At 38.7% G+C, this 16,416-nt stretch overlaps 1 protein-coding gene across 10 annotated transcripts in view; it reads right to left on the bottom strand.

The window, feature by feature from the left end:
- Rnf212b (ring finger protein 212B) overlaps positions 1-16,416 on the bottom strand; it is a 52,634-nt gene that overhangs the window by 15,403 nt on the left and 20,815 nt on the right. For 9 of the 10 annotated variants that reach the window (XR_015445795.1, XM_087197176.1, XM_087197174.1 and 6 more), the window contains 7 exons: positions 10,553-10,668; positions 9,852-9,912; positions 8,159-8,187; positions 6,142-6,188; positions 5,882-5,924; positions 5,662-5,722; positions 5,047-5,095 (listed from right to left, as the gene is read on the bottom strand). Coding sequence is in view for 9 of the 10 variants with exons in the window: in XM_087197176.1 (XP_087053302.1) it covers positions 5,047-5,095; positions 5,662-5,722; positions 5,882-5,924; positions 6,142-6,188; positions 8,159-8,187; positions 9,852-9,912; positions 10,553-10,668 (406 nt within the window). In the remaining variant the exon portion in view is untranslated. The remainder of the gene's footprint in view (positions 1-5,046; positions 5,096-5,661; positions 5,723-5,881; positions 5,925-6,141; positions 6,189-8,158; positions 8,188-9,851; positions 9,913-10,552; positions 10,669-16,416) is intronic. The other variant, XM_087197182.1, reaches the window with a different exon arrangement.

Raw genomic sequence — 16,416 nt, 5'->3', positions numbered from 1 at the left:
GGAATCTCCATACTGATTTCTATAGTGGTTGCATTAGTTTATATTCCCAGCAATAATGCAGAAGTGTTCCTTATTCCCTGTAGCTTCATCAGCATTAGTTATTATTTGACTTCTTGATGACAGCCATCTTTCTGGAGTAAGATGGAATCTCACTGTTTTGTTTTGTTTTCCCCCAGGGTACCTGGGATTGAACTCAGGACCTTGCACTTACAAGGCAGGTGTGGCGTCACTAAGCTAAATCCCTGACCCTTCAGTGTTGTTTTAATTTGCATTTCTCTAATGTCCAGAGATGTTGAACATTTTTAATGTATTTATTGGCCATTTGTATTTCTTCTTCAAGAAGTGTCTATTTATTTCAGTTGCCCTTTTTTTAAAAGATTTTTTTCAATTGAGCTCAGTTGCCCATTTTTTTTGGTACTGAGGATCAAACTCAGGTCCTTGTGCTTGTGCACCAGGTGGCAAAACCAGTGAGCTAAATCCCCAGCCCTAGTTGCCCATTTTTTGACTGGGTTTTTTTATTTGCCGGAGGGGTGTTAAATTTTTGTGAGTTCTTTATATATTCTACATATTAGTTCTCATTGTATCGGTTGTCTCATCACTCTGTTGGTTGTTTCCTTTGCTGTACAGAAGCTTTTTAATTTGATGTAATCCCATTTTTTGATTCTTTTTTTTTTTTGGTACCGGGGATTGAACTCAGGTCCTTGCGCTTGCGCAGCAGGCAGCGAAACCACTGAGCTAAATCCCCGGCCCTCCATTTTTTGATTTTTAATGTTATTTCTTGTGCAATATGGGTTCTGTTCAGAAAGTCCTTGCCTATGCTCATGACATCAAGAGTTTACCTTACCAACAGGGTATTTCTTTTTTTCTTTTTTTTCTTTTTTTGGTACCAGGGATTGAACTCAGGTCCTTGCGCTTGCGCAGCAGGCAGCGAAACCACTGAGCTAAATCCCCAGGCCTCCATTTTTTGATTTTTAATGTTATTTCTTGTGCAATATGGGTTCTGTTCAGAAAGTCCTTGCCTATGCCCATGACATCAAGAGTTTACCTTACCAACAGGGTATTTCTTTTTTTCTTTTTTTGGTACCAGGGATCGAACTCAGGTCCTTGCAGTTGCGCAGCAGGCAGTGAAACCACTGAGCTAAATCCCTGGCCCCGGGGTATTTGTTTATTTAGATCTTTGATCTACTTTGCTTTTAGTTTAGTACATGTTGAGATACAGGTCTAGATATTCTGCATGTATATAGCCAATTTTCCTGGCAGAATTTGCTAAAAGATCATATTTTCCTCCAATGTTTGTTTTTTGGCCAGTTTGTCAAAGATCAAATGGCTGAATGTGTCTAGCATTATTTCTGCATTTTCTATTCTGTTCCATTGATGCACCACATGCTGTTTTTATCACTGTAGCTTTGTAGTATAACTTGAAACCTGGGATTATGATGCCTCCTGCTTTGCTCTGTTGCTCAGGATTGCTTTTGCTATTCTGGGTCTCTTCTGCATCCATATGAATTTTAGAATTGTTTTCTCTAGTTCTGTGAAGAACACTGTTGGTATTTTTTTTTCATTAAGTTTACTGGTACATTTTAGGTATACAATGCGATAACATTCATCATTGGGAATTTGTACCTTTACATGATCTATCTTAATTTTCTCCCATTCCCCTGACTACTGGTATTTTAATTGGGATTGCATTAAATCCAAATATCAATTTTAGAAATATGTCCATTTTGACATTACTGGTTTGGCCTATTCCATGGAAAGGGATGTCTTTCTATTTTCTGATGTCCTCTTTGATCTCCTTTTTCAGGATACTATAGTTTTCACTGACAAGGTCTTTCACTAGGTTAATTCCTAAGTCTTTAACTTTTCTTGATGCTATTATGAATGGTGTTATTTCCCTAATATCTTTCTCAGAGACTTACTTTAGATTCAAATACACATACAGGATGAAACTAGAACAGTGGCGGGGCTAAGGATGTATGCAATTTGGTAACAGTTGCGTGTCTAAAATGCACAAGGCCATGTGTTTGATCCCCAGTGTGTACACACACACACACATACACACACACACACACACACACATACACATGAAGAAAGACCTGAATCTAAAACTGAAAGAAAAAAAAAAGGCAGAAACAGTTCAAATGATAGTCATAAAGACTTCCTAAGTAAGACTCTAATAGCACAGGAAATAATAACAAAAATCAATAAATGGGACTACATCAATTTAAAAGGCTTTGGCATATAAAGGACATAATCAATAGACAGAAGAGACAGCCTACAGAATGGGAGAAAATCTTTTCCAGATAATCTTCTTCTTTTTTTTTTTTTGGTAACAGGGATCGAACTTGAGACCTTCTGCTTGCGAGGCAGGCACCAACACCACTAAGCTAAATCCCCAGCTGCTTGCGAGGCAGGCGCCAGCACCACTAAGCTAAATCCCCATCCCTCCAGATACTTTTCTGACAGAGGATTAATATCCAGAATATACAAAGAATCCAAAAAATACACCCCAAATAGCTCAATCAATAAATGGGCAAGTGAATAAAACAATCACTTTTCAAAAGAAGAAGCACAAAATGGCCAATAAATATATGAAAAAATGTTCAATATCTTTAACCATTAGGGAAATTCAAATCAAAACTATGCTGAAATTACATCTCATCTCAATCAGAAAGGCTATCATCAAGAATTCAAAAAGTAAATGCTAGGGCCGGGGATTTAGCTCAGTGGTTTCGCCGCCTGCTGCGCAAGCTCAAGGACACAAGTTCGATCCCTGGTACCAAAATAAATCAATAAATAAATTAGTGCACCACAATGGAAATCAGAAGAGATTCCTAAAAACACTAAAAATTGAACTATCATATAACCCAGCTATACTACTCCTTGGTATATACTCAAAGAAATTAAACCCCGTGTAATATAGGGATACCCACATACCTATGGTTATTGCGGTATAATCCACAGTAGCCAAGATACAGAACCAACCTAGATGCTCATTAACTGATGAACAGACAAAGAATATATATATATGAAAAAGTATTATTTAGCCACAAACAAGGACAAAATTATGTCATTTTCAGGAAAATGAATGAAATGGAAATCATCTTACTAAATTAAATAAACCAGACTCAGAAAGACAAGTATCACATTTTTCCTAATATGAGAAATTTCAAAAATAAAGACTTTTTTTTGAGTACTGGGAATTGAATCCAGGGCCTTGCAGCGAGTTGTATCCCTGATTCTTTTTTATTTTTTTGAGACAGGGTCTCACTAAGTCGCTAAATTGTCCAGGCTGGGCTCAAAGTTGTGATCTTCCTACCTCACCCTTGCAGAGATTACAGGTGAGATTACAGGTGGGATTACAGGTATGTGCCACCATGCCTGGCTTAAAAGGAAAAAAATTATTAGATGAGAGGAAGGCAATAAGGAGGGGGGGATGTAAAAAAAGGCAGTATGGGGTGGATACTATCAAAATGTTACATGTATGTATAAAAATACCACTTTTAAACCCAATATTTTATAAAATTAATATTGACTACTAAGATACAAGAAACTTATGATTATAAACACTTATATTAAAAAAATCTCAAATCTACTCTTCCACCTTAAGAAACCAGAAAAAGAACTAAATCCAAAACAATCAGAAGGAAAGAAATAAGATTAAAGCACAAATAAATGCACTACAAAATAGAGAACAACAGAGAAAACCAAAAGTTGGTTCTTTGACATGAATGATCAAGATAAACTCAAGATAAACTCATAGGCTGCTTCTTACAAGACCTCAGTTACTAAAATCAGTTACTAAAATCAGGAATGAAAAAAGAAAGACTACTACAAACATGATAGAAATCTAGAATGTCTACATTTTTCAAAGGTGCATGTAGAAGAATTGGAGACTCTGGTGATTTTTTTTTTTTTTTTTTTTGGTACCAGGGATCAATTTAGGACCTTAAGCTTGTGAGGCAGGTGGCAGAACCGCTGAGCTAAATCCAAGGCCCTCTTGTAAATTTTTAAAATGAAAGAGATTTGGAAATTTCAAATTTTCCTCTTGTTAAAAAGAAAATATTCTCTGGCAGGGCACTATGGTGCACACTTGCAATCCCAGCACTCTGGAAGGCTGAGGCAAAAGGAATGCAAGTTTGAGCTCAGCTCGGGCAATTTAGCAAGACCCTGTTTCAAAATTTAAAATTAAAAAGGGCTGAGTGTGTAGTCCAGTGTGGGTTCAATCCCCAGTACCACAAAAAACAAAACAAAACAAAATAATAACAATAACAATAACAAAACATTCTGACAGGTGTTCTCCAGTATCACACAAAAACCAACCAAACGAACAAGAAAACAAAAAACCTCTCTGATAGGTGTTCTCTAGGGATTGGCTAAAGCCCTTGAAAATAACAATTATACTTCTAAAGGATATAAAGAAAGTAAGTGGTTGGGACGAAGATAGTTCTTCATTGTAATATTTTTACGTGTAAGACATGCATGTAATCTTAGCACTATGGGAGGCCGAGGCAGGAGGATTGTAAGTTCCAGCCCAGCCTGGGCAACTTAGTAAGACTATCTCAAAAGAAGAAAGACTGGGATAATAGCTCAGTGCAAAGGCTCAGGGTTCAATCCCCAGTACCAGGAAACACACACACACACACACACACACACACACACACACACACACACACACACACACACACACACACACACGTTCCTTTTAGACCTAACTTATACTGCCATCTGGTGGCAATTTTAAAAATTCAAATCAATTTTACTCGGAAGTCATCCTCAAATTCCTGTTTGTTTGTTTTTGTTTTTTGTTTTGATCCTCAAATTCCTGACCAGAGATTTCTATTGGCTTTCTGTTGTTCAACTTTTTATTTTCCCTTTGTCAGTTTAATAACAAAAAAAATTATTTGAAAACTTTTAATACATGTCTGGAATCACTGTCTGGAAAAAACAAAGTAAAATGGCATGATGCACAGAAAACCAGAAATCTACTGTCTGCACAGATTATGTTGACTTCTGATTATGTTGATCGTTTTTCCCCCCTCTCACCAATATTAGAGTCTCTGGGGGTGCTCCTTCCCTGCAGGACTCTGCCTTCCTGATGGAAAAATAATACACATTAATAAATATATCCTGTTCTCTAGCTTCCCTATTCCCTGTTATTTCTCCATATCTACACATTCAAGCATATATTGTTCTCCTGGAGTGGGCATACTACTCTAGCTTAAGAAGGATCTATACTTTAGTACTTCCAAAATGAAAATGATGAAGCTAGATGTGGTGGTGCACGCCTGTAATCCCAACCCTCAGAAGGCTGAAGCAGGGGATACTGTTAGTTCAAGGCCAGCCTGGACTACATAGCAAGACTCTGTCTCAAAAAACCAAACAAGACGAACATGATGAACACTTATTAATTCAGCCCCTCAACACTTTCACTTCTTCCATCTCTATTTATTCTGTGTTAGCTTCTAACATCTCCTTTGCCATCTCCTTTGTCTCCTTTGCCATCTCCTTTTTCTCCTTTGCCAAACCAAAATAGGGTCTGCATAGGATCAAATAATTTATACTAAAAACCAACATAAATTTTAGATTTTAGTCTTAATGTTTTGTTTTCATTAAGCATTAGAAACCTTAATCTAGAAAGAGAAAGTGAATATTACTTACTGGTCCCACAGTACCAAAGCCAGGCACTCTATAAGGCAGAGATTCTACAGAGGAGGACCGACTGTAAAAGGTGAAATGAAACAAACAAAGAAAAATTGGTGTTAAATTTGGACACAGACTTAAAGTCTCTTCAGTCCCAATCTGAGCCACATCTAAATATTGCTTTCCTCTTCCATCTTTTGCCAGTGGTTTAAATGTTGCTTACAGGCTTTTTACTCACCTGACCACCTGGCTACTATGCTGGGAACTGGGTCTCGGAGTAACTGAAAATAAATAAATAAAGTGCAGGATGAAAAGTTGCTGTCAATGGCATGCTCTGCCTCGTCTAGCCAATCGGTTGTGAGTGGTTATCTGGTTATATGATGCTTCTCATTTCATACATAAGATTAGGAGTATCACATGGCTCTGAGAAAAAAGCATCTTTCATATGGGGAAAGAATATTTATTCATCTCACAGTTAGGGAAAAAACTATTCTCTACCTGACTGTGATGGAGAAGTAATGCACACTGGTCGAGGTGTAGTCAGCCTACAAAAAACAAAAAGAGAGGCAGGTCTAATCTCACTAAGCAGAGCTTAAGTGCCACTTTAGGGGACCGACTGAATCACACTGTTCATAGAAATGCTAGCACAGATTGCTTATACTCATGTATTACAGGTATCACGTGAAAATATGAAAGCAAAGTTTCCATATGAGGCCCATTTACTCCCCAACTCTCTAAGTGAAATCTCCACTTCTTACTGTCCATAGTAGTATTTTATTTTGTTTCAGTACTGGGGATTGAACTCAGACCCTGCACATTGAGCTGTATCTCCCCCAACTCTTTTTGTTTGTTTGTTTTTGAGACAAGGTCTCACTAAATTATTAAAGTTGCCTAGGCTAGGATAGAACTTGTGATCTTCCTGCCTCAGCCTCCCAGAGTCATAACAGAAGCTTTGATATATTTCCTTTTTTTGTTCCTATAGTGCTTTACCAAATATTCTCAACCTTACATCTGTCCATCCAGTCATACATCCCTTTATCTCTAATTTATTCATTCAACCAACACTTATATAGTATCTATATGACCTACATCCTGATATTACAAAGATAATTAGAATAATGTTCTTCTCTTTCAGAGGCTCACAGGGTAGTGAGAAATACAAAAAATAATCACAGACTGGGTATATGGCTCAGTGGTAGAGCACTTATCTGGTATATATGAGGCCCTGGGTTCAACCCCCAGAACCACAAAGAAAACTACACTAGCATTTAATAATGGATGTATCAGAAGTATAGAAATATGAAAGAACATGAGGCAGTAACTTATGTGAATGCAGAGATGTCATGCTTTTTAATCCACCAATACAGGGCTGATAGTATAAGTATTTCACAGTTGGTAGGACACAGCACCAATTTGAAAAAACTGGTACTATATATTCAACATGTAACATACTTCCTGATAAATAGTAGGCACTAAATATTTATTGAATGAGTGAACAGAACATCTAACTCCACCTAATGCAGTCTTTCTAGAGAAAATGATGGGCATTGAATTTTTAAAATAATTTTATTTTTTTAAATTATTATTATTATTATTATTATTATTATTATTATTATTATTATTTGGTACTGGGGATCAAACTCAGGACCTTATGCTTGCGAGGCAGGTAGTGGCACCACTGAGCTAAATCCCCAGCCCTGTGAATTTAATTTTTTTTTCTGGTCCTGGGGATGGAACTCAGGACCTTGTGTTTGTGAGGCAGGCACAGTGTCACTGAGCTAAAATCCCCAACTGTGAAATGAATTTTGAAGGATGAGTAGGATTTCACAAGACAATATTCAAAGGCAAACATTTATAATTAACATTTCACATCAGCACTTTTTTTTTTTTAATTCCTGGAATCAAACTTAGGACCTTGTGCTTGCTAGGCAGGCATGGCACCACTGAGCTAAATCCCCAGCCCATCAGCACTCTTTAGTAATGTGTGTGTGTGTGTGTGTGTGTGTGTGTGTGTGTGTGTGTGTACCCAGGGCCTCACCTACCCAGGGCCTCATGCACATTAGATAAGCACTGTACCACTGAGCTACATCTTCAGACCAGTAAGTAACTCTTTATTAGGGAAGTAAAAGATAAAATTTATCAACTACTTTCCCCATCTGGAAACCTACACAGCCAGGAGTCGAGAAAAAACAGGCTCAAAGCTTTCCAATGCAAAGAAATTATCCATGTTTATGGAGTGGCAAATGCTATTTACCTGGATTTGATCATTACACATTGTATATATGTATCAAATTAATCACACTATGCCCCATAAATATATACAAATGTTAGGTGTTAAACAATTAAAAAACATCAAAAATTGTTAAAAAGCACATTAAATTTTCAAGGTTGGGCTCAATGGTTCCGGTGCCTGCCTCGCAAGCACAAGGTCCTGAGTTCGATCTCCAGTATCAAAAAAACCCCCCAAAACAAATTTTCAAGGTGGGGGGCTAGTATAGGCACTGATAAAACTGACCTGCTTCCTTGGTACCGACTTGGAGATTCCTGTAGGTAAAAAAATGGGAGTGAAGGAAGCTGCAGATCAAAGGTTCTAACCTATCTTGTTAGATAACTCAGCTGTAACCTTTCCCTGGTGGTCTAGTGGCTAGGATTACTCAGCTGCAATGTCCTCTAGTAGTGGGTGCTAATATTCCCAGGAGGAGAAAATAAAGCAACAATGTTTCCTTAGGAAATTGTTAGCTTTGAGGGAATAAAATTTTAGTTTCTATTCAGAAGAGCACATTGGAAATCCTGTAAATTATTATTATTTTTTAATACTGGGGATTGAATCCAGAGCCTCATGCACATTAGAGAAGTACTCTACCACTGAGCTACATCCCAGCCCTTTTATTTCATTTTGAGATAAGGTGTCACTAAGGTTGTCCAGGTTGGCCTTGAATTTGCACTCCTCCCACTTCAACCTCCCAAGTATCTGGATTACAGGCATAAACCACCACATCCAGTTTAGAAAAACATTGATTACACTGTGCTAGAATAGTTATAGGAACAGGATCAATAGGACAATTATATAAATAAACAAAACAGTCTTAGGATGAAAGAAATGTCTAGGAAATAAGAGTATGCACAAGAGGAAGAGTCCTGAGGCATCTTAGGCATCTTTTTTTTTTTTTTGGTACCAGGGGTCGAACTTGGGACCTTGCACTTTCAAGGCAGGCGGCTGTACCACTGAGCTAAATCCCTGGCCCCCTTAGGTATCTTCTTTTGGTTGTTTTGGTTTTTTCTTTTTTGTGAGTCAAGGTCTCGAAGCCCACACTAGCCTTGAACTTGCCATCCTCTGCTTCAGCCTCCAGAATGTGGAGATTAGAGGCATGAACTCTCACGCCTGGCTTTCTTGGGCTTCTTAAAGAGAAATTTAAAACATTGTAACAGATGTTTTGTCTATAAAAGAGCTGCCTATCTGGGTGGCACATACCTGCAATCTTGATACTTTGAGAGCCTGGGCAATTTAGAGACTTAGCAAGACCCTGTCTCAAAATAAAAAATAAATTAAAAATTTAAAAAGGCCTGGGGATACAGCTCAGTGTAAAGGCCTTGGGTTCAATCCCGAGAAATATGAGGGAGAAATGAGGGAGAGGCAGAGAGGGACAGAGGGACAGAGGGAAAAAGACAGACAGACAGAGACAGAGACAGAGACAGAGGCAGAGGCAGAGACACAGAGGCAGAGAGAGACAGAAACACTTTTTACCCAGTATGTCATTATTCACTGATATTCAAGAATTCATTACAAGTGTTCTAAATACTGGTTGGTTCTTTCAGCCCTCCCAGATATTCTGGAGCCTCATCTACTTTTTTTTTTTTTGGTACCGGGGATTGAACTCGGGTCTTTGTGTTTGCGCAGCAGGCAGCGAAACCGCAGAGCTAAATCCCCGGCCCTGGGGCCTCATCTATTAAACTACAGTGTGCTTGGGTACAAATATTATCAGTCTCTATGTGTGCCATGATATGGAATAGGTTAGGAAGTATTATTTTATACAGTCTGCTGGACAAATGAAAAAAGTAAGAGAGAATATAATAGTAAAGAAAACTTGCTGGGGATTTAGGTCAGTGGCGCCACACCTGCCTTGCAAGTACAAGGTCCTGAGTTCAATCCCCAGTACCAAAAAAAAAAAGTAAAGAAAACTTAAAACAAAAAAACTTATTTCATTCACCTTTAGGAAGGCTAGAAGTTTCTTCAGTTCTTCATTCTCTTTTCTCAAGATTGATAACTCTCTAGGCAAAAGATGGAAGCAATAAGCTCCAAGTCAGTGGGATAAAAAAATATTATTATTACAATCACTATTATTATCAACATCTAGTTAATGTTTAGTGAGAGATGCTTACAGATATACAGAGAATTTCTGTGTGGGATCTGGTGATTCAGAGAGACAATGGCAGCATGTTGATGGTGAGAACAATCAAGTTAACAAAAGAAGCAGTCACTTCGTATGATTTCAGAGGAGTCTGTATAGATTTCCATTTCCTCTCACATAATCTTAGCCTGCTGATGTCTAAAAATTTTCATCAAGGATTTCATCTTTTAGCTTAAGATTTCCAAAATACATCCTCCCAGAGATAACATTTTAAATGTTATATCTCATTTTTATCACTGTGAATCATCTGATTTCTCTGAAGAAGCAGTCTTTGAGACGGGGAAGGAGAGGGAAGCCAGAAAGTGAGGAGGACCCAGAGAGAAAAAAGAAAAATACAAAACGGACACTCAGGGGACCGACCAAAACTTCTGTCCCTGATTTTCTCAAAACAAACATAATATACATGGGAAATTTTTCAATCTTTGTAAATACAAGGAAAGAAGGACTATAACATCTCTGAAAGGGAAAAAAAAAAAGCTATCTGTGGATTTCTTACTTACCTGTTCTGGCTGGTCACTGTTTGCTGTGCCTCCTGAATGGCTGCTTCTAACTTTGTAATTCTATGCTTATAAAAGGCAATGAGGAGATCTGTTTGTTTCTTCTGGAAACTCCACACCTATCAGGAAAAATTAGGCCTTTGACATGCACTCCCATGACTCCCTTTCCCTTACTTTTGGCAACAAAGAGAAATCTATCAATTCATACTTTATTACTGTTCTTTTTCTTCTGGAATATTTGGCTTAATTCATAAATCCCAAAAAGTAGACAGCTCAGCACTAGGGAAAGGGTTTTCATTTCTGGCACATTGGCTTTCTAATTTCTTAATAGTAATAATGTGACAAAGAATGGTCCTTTAAAAATATAATATTTTATCCTCTCAGAATTGGTTCATACTTGTCTACAATTAGCTTGGACTCTGCTTCCATAAGTCTTAGGTATTACAGAGCACTGGTGACCAATTTACTTTCCCTAAGACATGTATATAGTCACTTGCAAGCAGTTTATGCTCTTGCAGTGAATGGTGAAGATGCATAAAAGCACCTATTCCTGAATTTTATTTCTGGGCATGGACACATAATTTTATCTTTTGTGTCACTTTACCATTTGCTATATTGAGGTACAGTATTTATCATGGGATCGCTGAATCAGATCAAAAGTTAATATTTAGATTGTGTTTTAGCTTTGTCAACTTCTGCTTTTGAATACACAGCAGTATTTATGTCTCATCGGCTTTCTCCCTGCTCAGACTGTAAACTTCTGTCAAGGGTCCTTCTCTAGATCTTAGTACTTCCTCACAAACATTTTCCTCATCTAATTTGCAAATTGCTTTTGCAACTTTACTACAGAATTGAAAACCTAATTAAATTAGTTCTTGATAGATAAGACTGTACTGTAGTTTACTTTTCTAAAAAGGCTTTACTCTTTTTTAAAAAAGTGGGTTTTTTGCGGGGGTTGTATTTGTTTTTGTTGTGGTACTGCAGATTGGAACCTAGGGAGTACTGAATTACATCTCCAGCCCTTTTTAATTTTTATTTTGAGACAGGGTTTTGCTAGGTTGTCCAAGTTGGCCTCAAACTTGCAATCCTTCTCCTGCTCACCCTCCTGAGTAGCTGGATTACAGGCATGTGCCACCATGAATAGCCAAAGATATTATTTGTTTTCATAAAAGTAAGGCATGTCTAGTTTAGAAAATCTGGCCAGAACAGCAGCAGAGAAAAATCACTCAGAATCCTAGGAGTTACCTAAAATTATGGGAGGAGTTCTGGAGAGCAACAGACAATATGAGTAGATATAATAGCCAAGACATAGTATCCTTAACATTCTAATCCTACCCTTGGGATCAGTCTGTGATAAAATTAAGTTGACAGGCTTGCATCAAGAAAACCCAAATCTTGCTCTAGACCAGTTACATTTCTCTCTGAGATCACCAAGCCTCATATGTACACAGAGAACAGACCTCACTGTGGAACCCTAGCAAGCCAGCCCACACTATGGGAGGACCTTTTGCCTAGGCCTAAGCAAAAAGGCAGAAGAAAGCAAAAACAGAACAAAACAGATTAATAATTTCAAAACAGGTGGTGTGTTCAAAAGGGATCTAGGAGGACTAGAAATGCTTGCTTTGTACAGAAAAACAAGTGGTAACTGTAAGAGGAAAAATGAGAACAAAAGGTAAAAAAAATTAGGAGGTTTACTCCTAAAATGGATGAAACTATCATGACCTCTGGTTGCTCATCTGTTCTTTGTGGATGTTCATGTTCAGATGCCAGCAATAATATTGTCCACGGGGCATGTATGACCAACATGGCAAGTCTGAGAACATAGCTGAAGCTGAAAATAGGAAAGCTGGGGGCAAGGAAGAACCTTGATTCTTTTTAAAAATTTTTTTGGTACCAGGGATCAAATTTGGGTCCTTGTGCTTTCAAGACAGGCGGCGGAACCACTGAGTTAAATTCCCAGCAAGCCTTGATTCTTGAGGTGGGATGTTGACTCCAAGATACCCTTGAGCAGTGGAGCCTCCGGAGGAAAAGGAGTGGATGCAAACCTGGTTGAGACACAGGACAGTGGGGATGAACAGGACATTGGGGTAGGGAATCTCATCATTGACCTAGACAATGATCTGGAAAAGGATCAGCAGAAACTGGAAATGTCAGGCTCAAAGGAAGTGGGGATAACAGCTCCCAGTGCTGTGGCCACACTACCAGACATCAAGTTTGTGAGCCCAGCGCCACATCCTCAAGGGAAAGAAGGCAAATCAAAATCCAAAAGGAATAAGAGTGGCAAAAACACTAGCAAATCCACTCCAGGAACTTTCTTGTTCACTCCAAGTGAGAGGGCAGCTAGCAAGAAAGTGGTATAGGGGTGCTCAGGAGCTGATGCCAGTGCAGGAGGCCTGGCTGTGGTTATTGCTCCCCAAGCACTCAGAGAAGGCAGCTAAGGCATCACACAGTGTGGCTGGCTCCAAAAAGGAGAAGGAGAACAGTTCATCTAAGAGCAAGAAGGAGAGAAGTGAAGGAGTGGGGTCTTATTCAGAAAAGGATTCTGAGGTCCTCCAGCCAGTTGCCTTGGGAGGACGGGGTGGTCAGTAAGATGGAAGTGTGGGGGTGATACAGGCACTGTGGAGCCACTTGGGAGTATAGCTATTTAAGAGTTTTTTGTTTTTTGGTACAGGGGATCGAACTCAGGACCTTGTGCTTGTGAGGCAGGAGTTGGAACCACTGAGCTAAATCCCTGGCCCCGGACTATAGCTATTGAGCCTGGGGCAGTGCTCAACCTTTTGGGAGCTAATATGGAGCCAGAGGAAGGAGAAAATGAGTGTCACCCGCTAAAGAAAGTCTGAAAAGGTAAGAGGTGGCCAGATCTGGCTGCCCACTGCCAGTCAAAACTGCCCTGAATTAACTGCCAAATGCTGTGTGCACTCTGTAGTAGGCTCATTAGTTTGTGGGTAATGACCAATTATGAGGTCAGAGAAACTGGTAATGATAATGTGGTTTTACTCCAAAGTAGAGGATTCCCTACAGACCCATTTACAGCAAGCTTGGATATTTTGGAATAGTGTGTCTATTGTGGGGGTAGCTACTTGGTAGCATGTATTTTCTGCTACCTGGTCATTGTCCTACCTCATATATTCGTTGCTAGAGACTGACATCAAACCTTTATGTGGTTTCCTGCTTGACTGACATTTATCATCGAAGTCAATAGTTGATACACTTAATAGACCTTTGGTTATATGTACAGTTTGAGTGCTGTTCTTTTTTTTTTTTTTTTTTGGTACCGGGGATTGAACTCTGGTCCTTCTGCTTGTACAGTAGGCGGTGAAACCACTGAGCTAAATCCCCAGCACTTGAGTGCTGTTCTTAATGGGATAAATGGTACTGCTAGGTGTCTAGAAGAACAAAGGCTAATCAAATTTCATTATGTAAAAAAAAAAATTTCCAAATAAATTTCCTTGTGAAGGTTAAAGCAGAGGAGACTTCATCATACTAGATAAAAATGACCTGTGTGGAGATTTGGCTATTACCTCTCTCTCTTCTTAGAAGACTTCTTAGAAGGTCAAGCATAACAGTTTGGGCTTGATGGTAAAGAACTTCAGCAGGAATAAATCTACTTTGGGATACTGGGCCTAGTGTAGAAGCTTAGTCCAAACTAATGGCTTCCTATAAATTTTATTCAACACATGAAACATATTTTCTATTTTATTTACTGAAGAGAATATTTTAAAAGTTTAGTTCTGAATTAGGTCCAGTAAGAGGCAAGAGAGACTAAGGAAAAAAAAAAACACTGAAAGATACTATCTGTTAGTCAGCTTTCTGTTGCTGTGACAAAATACCTGGAATAATAAACTTTAAGGAGGAACAGTTTATTTGGGCTCACAGTTTCGGAGGTTTCAGCCCACTGCCATTTGGCCTGCAGCAAGGCAGTATATCAGGTGGGAGTACATGGTAGAGAATGCCCTCCCCTCATGGCAGCCAGAAAGCAAAGAGAGAAAGGGGTTCCAACCTCCCTGGTTCCAACCTTCCTTCTACTAGACCCCACCTCTTAAAGCTTTCATCACTTTCCAATAGTGTCACAGGATGGTGATCTAGCCCTTGACACACAAGCCTTTGGGGACCATCCAAGATCCAAACTAGAGCAGATACTGAAAAGCAAGGTAAGGGAAGCAAGGGGATGCTCAGTAGGTTCATTATGAGACATAAGCTATTTTGGTTTAACATGAGTTATCAAAGATAAAAGTGTGGCCTGGGATTTAGCTCAGTGGTGCCGTACCCTGCCTTGTAAGCGCAAGGTCCTGAGTTTGATCCCCGGTACCAAAAAATAAAAAATAAAAGCATTCCATTTATCAAAATAGTATGTGCTTTAGAAATGAATATTAGTTTGATAGTCTTTTTTGTATTAAAAATAGCTTTCTTAATTTTTATTTTCAAGGTTTATGTGAAAACTTATTTTCTCATGCAATTTTAATGAGTATTTATAAAGGAGCTGCTAAGTTTTAGAAACTTATTTTAAAGTTATTGGTAAGCTCACAGTCTCTCTTTGACATCCAGAACCTATTAGTTTGCTTTATCTCTTGTGAAACTGACTCCTTCATCGCACAATAGCTACAAGTCTTAATATTTTAAAACTATATCTTAGAGTAATTATTTAGGTAAGGGAAGGAAATTTTTTCTTTAGAAGTGGTCCAACTAAAAAGTTGAGAAAGGAACAACAGAGTTAGAATAGCAGCATTTCACAATTTCTAATGATTTTTTTTTCTGGTACTGGGAAATGAACTCAAGGCCTTGCGCTTGTCAGGCAGGCACAGTGCCACTGAGCTACATCCCCAACCCCTATATGGAATTAATGTATTTGCAAAGCAGATCAATAACACATCATACAAATGACAGAAGTCTATGATGTACTTCTCAGTGGAAGGCAACACTGCTATAAAGTGATCCTAAGTTATCTCTGTATCTGACTATACCTGATGCTATAATTCAGAAACCCTTCGAATTGGTTGAGGGAGGAATTTGGAAAAGTTTGTATAAGAAACCTAGAGAAAACTTAAGACTGTTGTCAGCAGACCTTTTTTTATCATTTTTTTTCTTTTGCTTGAAGCACAACATTTATCAGTACATTTTAGATATACATAATGATAACGTTCATTGTAGGGAATTTATACCTATACATGATATATCTTGCTTCTTTTTTTCCCACTCCCCCCCCCCTTTGACCCCTCTTCTCCTTATTTACAAAAGTTTTGTTTCCATTTTTTCCTTCTATTCTCTCTTTTTCTTGTCCTTTCTTTCCGTTTCCTAATATCTGGGTAGAATCAGAGTCCCTGAAAGCAAACCCTGACAGAGCAAGGCATGAACCTGTGACAGTGAAACCACAGCTGCAATGGACACTGGGAAATTACAGATGCCAAGAATGTGGAACCGCTGCTAAAGGGAGCAGCAGGCAGTGAACAGAATCAGTCCAAGAGAGTGAGTGACCAAGTGAGCTGCTGTCTCCAAAGACACAAGGCAACCCAAACCTTTGGTGGCCCAAATCCTACCACCTTGTGCCCTGAATGCCAGTCATGGAGCTACAAGATCTAATGTATGTCCTGCTCAGTTTTGGTCTTGCTTTGGTCCAATCTCTTCTTCCTATTTCCTATTCCTCCCTTTTGGAATGGAAATATTTACCCTATACCACTGTATCTTGGAAGTATGTAACTATCTTTTTGATTTTACAAGGGCTAAGAGCTAAGAGTTTGCCTTGAGTCTCAGAGACGTTGAATTTTTGAGCAATGCTGGAACTGTTAAGACTCTGGGGACTCATAGACATGGACTACATGGACTTTTCAAGATGGACATGAGCCTTTGGGAGCCCAAGGTAGAATGCTATG

This window comes from Heterocephalus glaber, unplaced genomic scaffold (genome assembly GCF_053883595.1).
Source record: "Heterocephalus glaber isolate CG9 unplaced genomic scaffold, H.glaber_assembly_v1.0 deba00001662, whole genome shotgun sequence".
Lineage (NCBI taxonomy): Eukaryota > Metazoa > Chordata > Mammalia > Rodentia > Bathyergidae > Heterocephalus > Heterocephalus glaber.
This window is presented reverse-complemented; position numbering and strand designations above follow the sequence as displayed.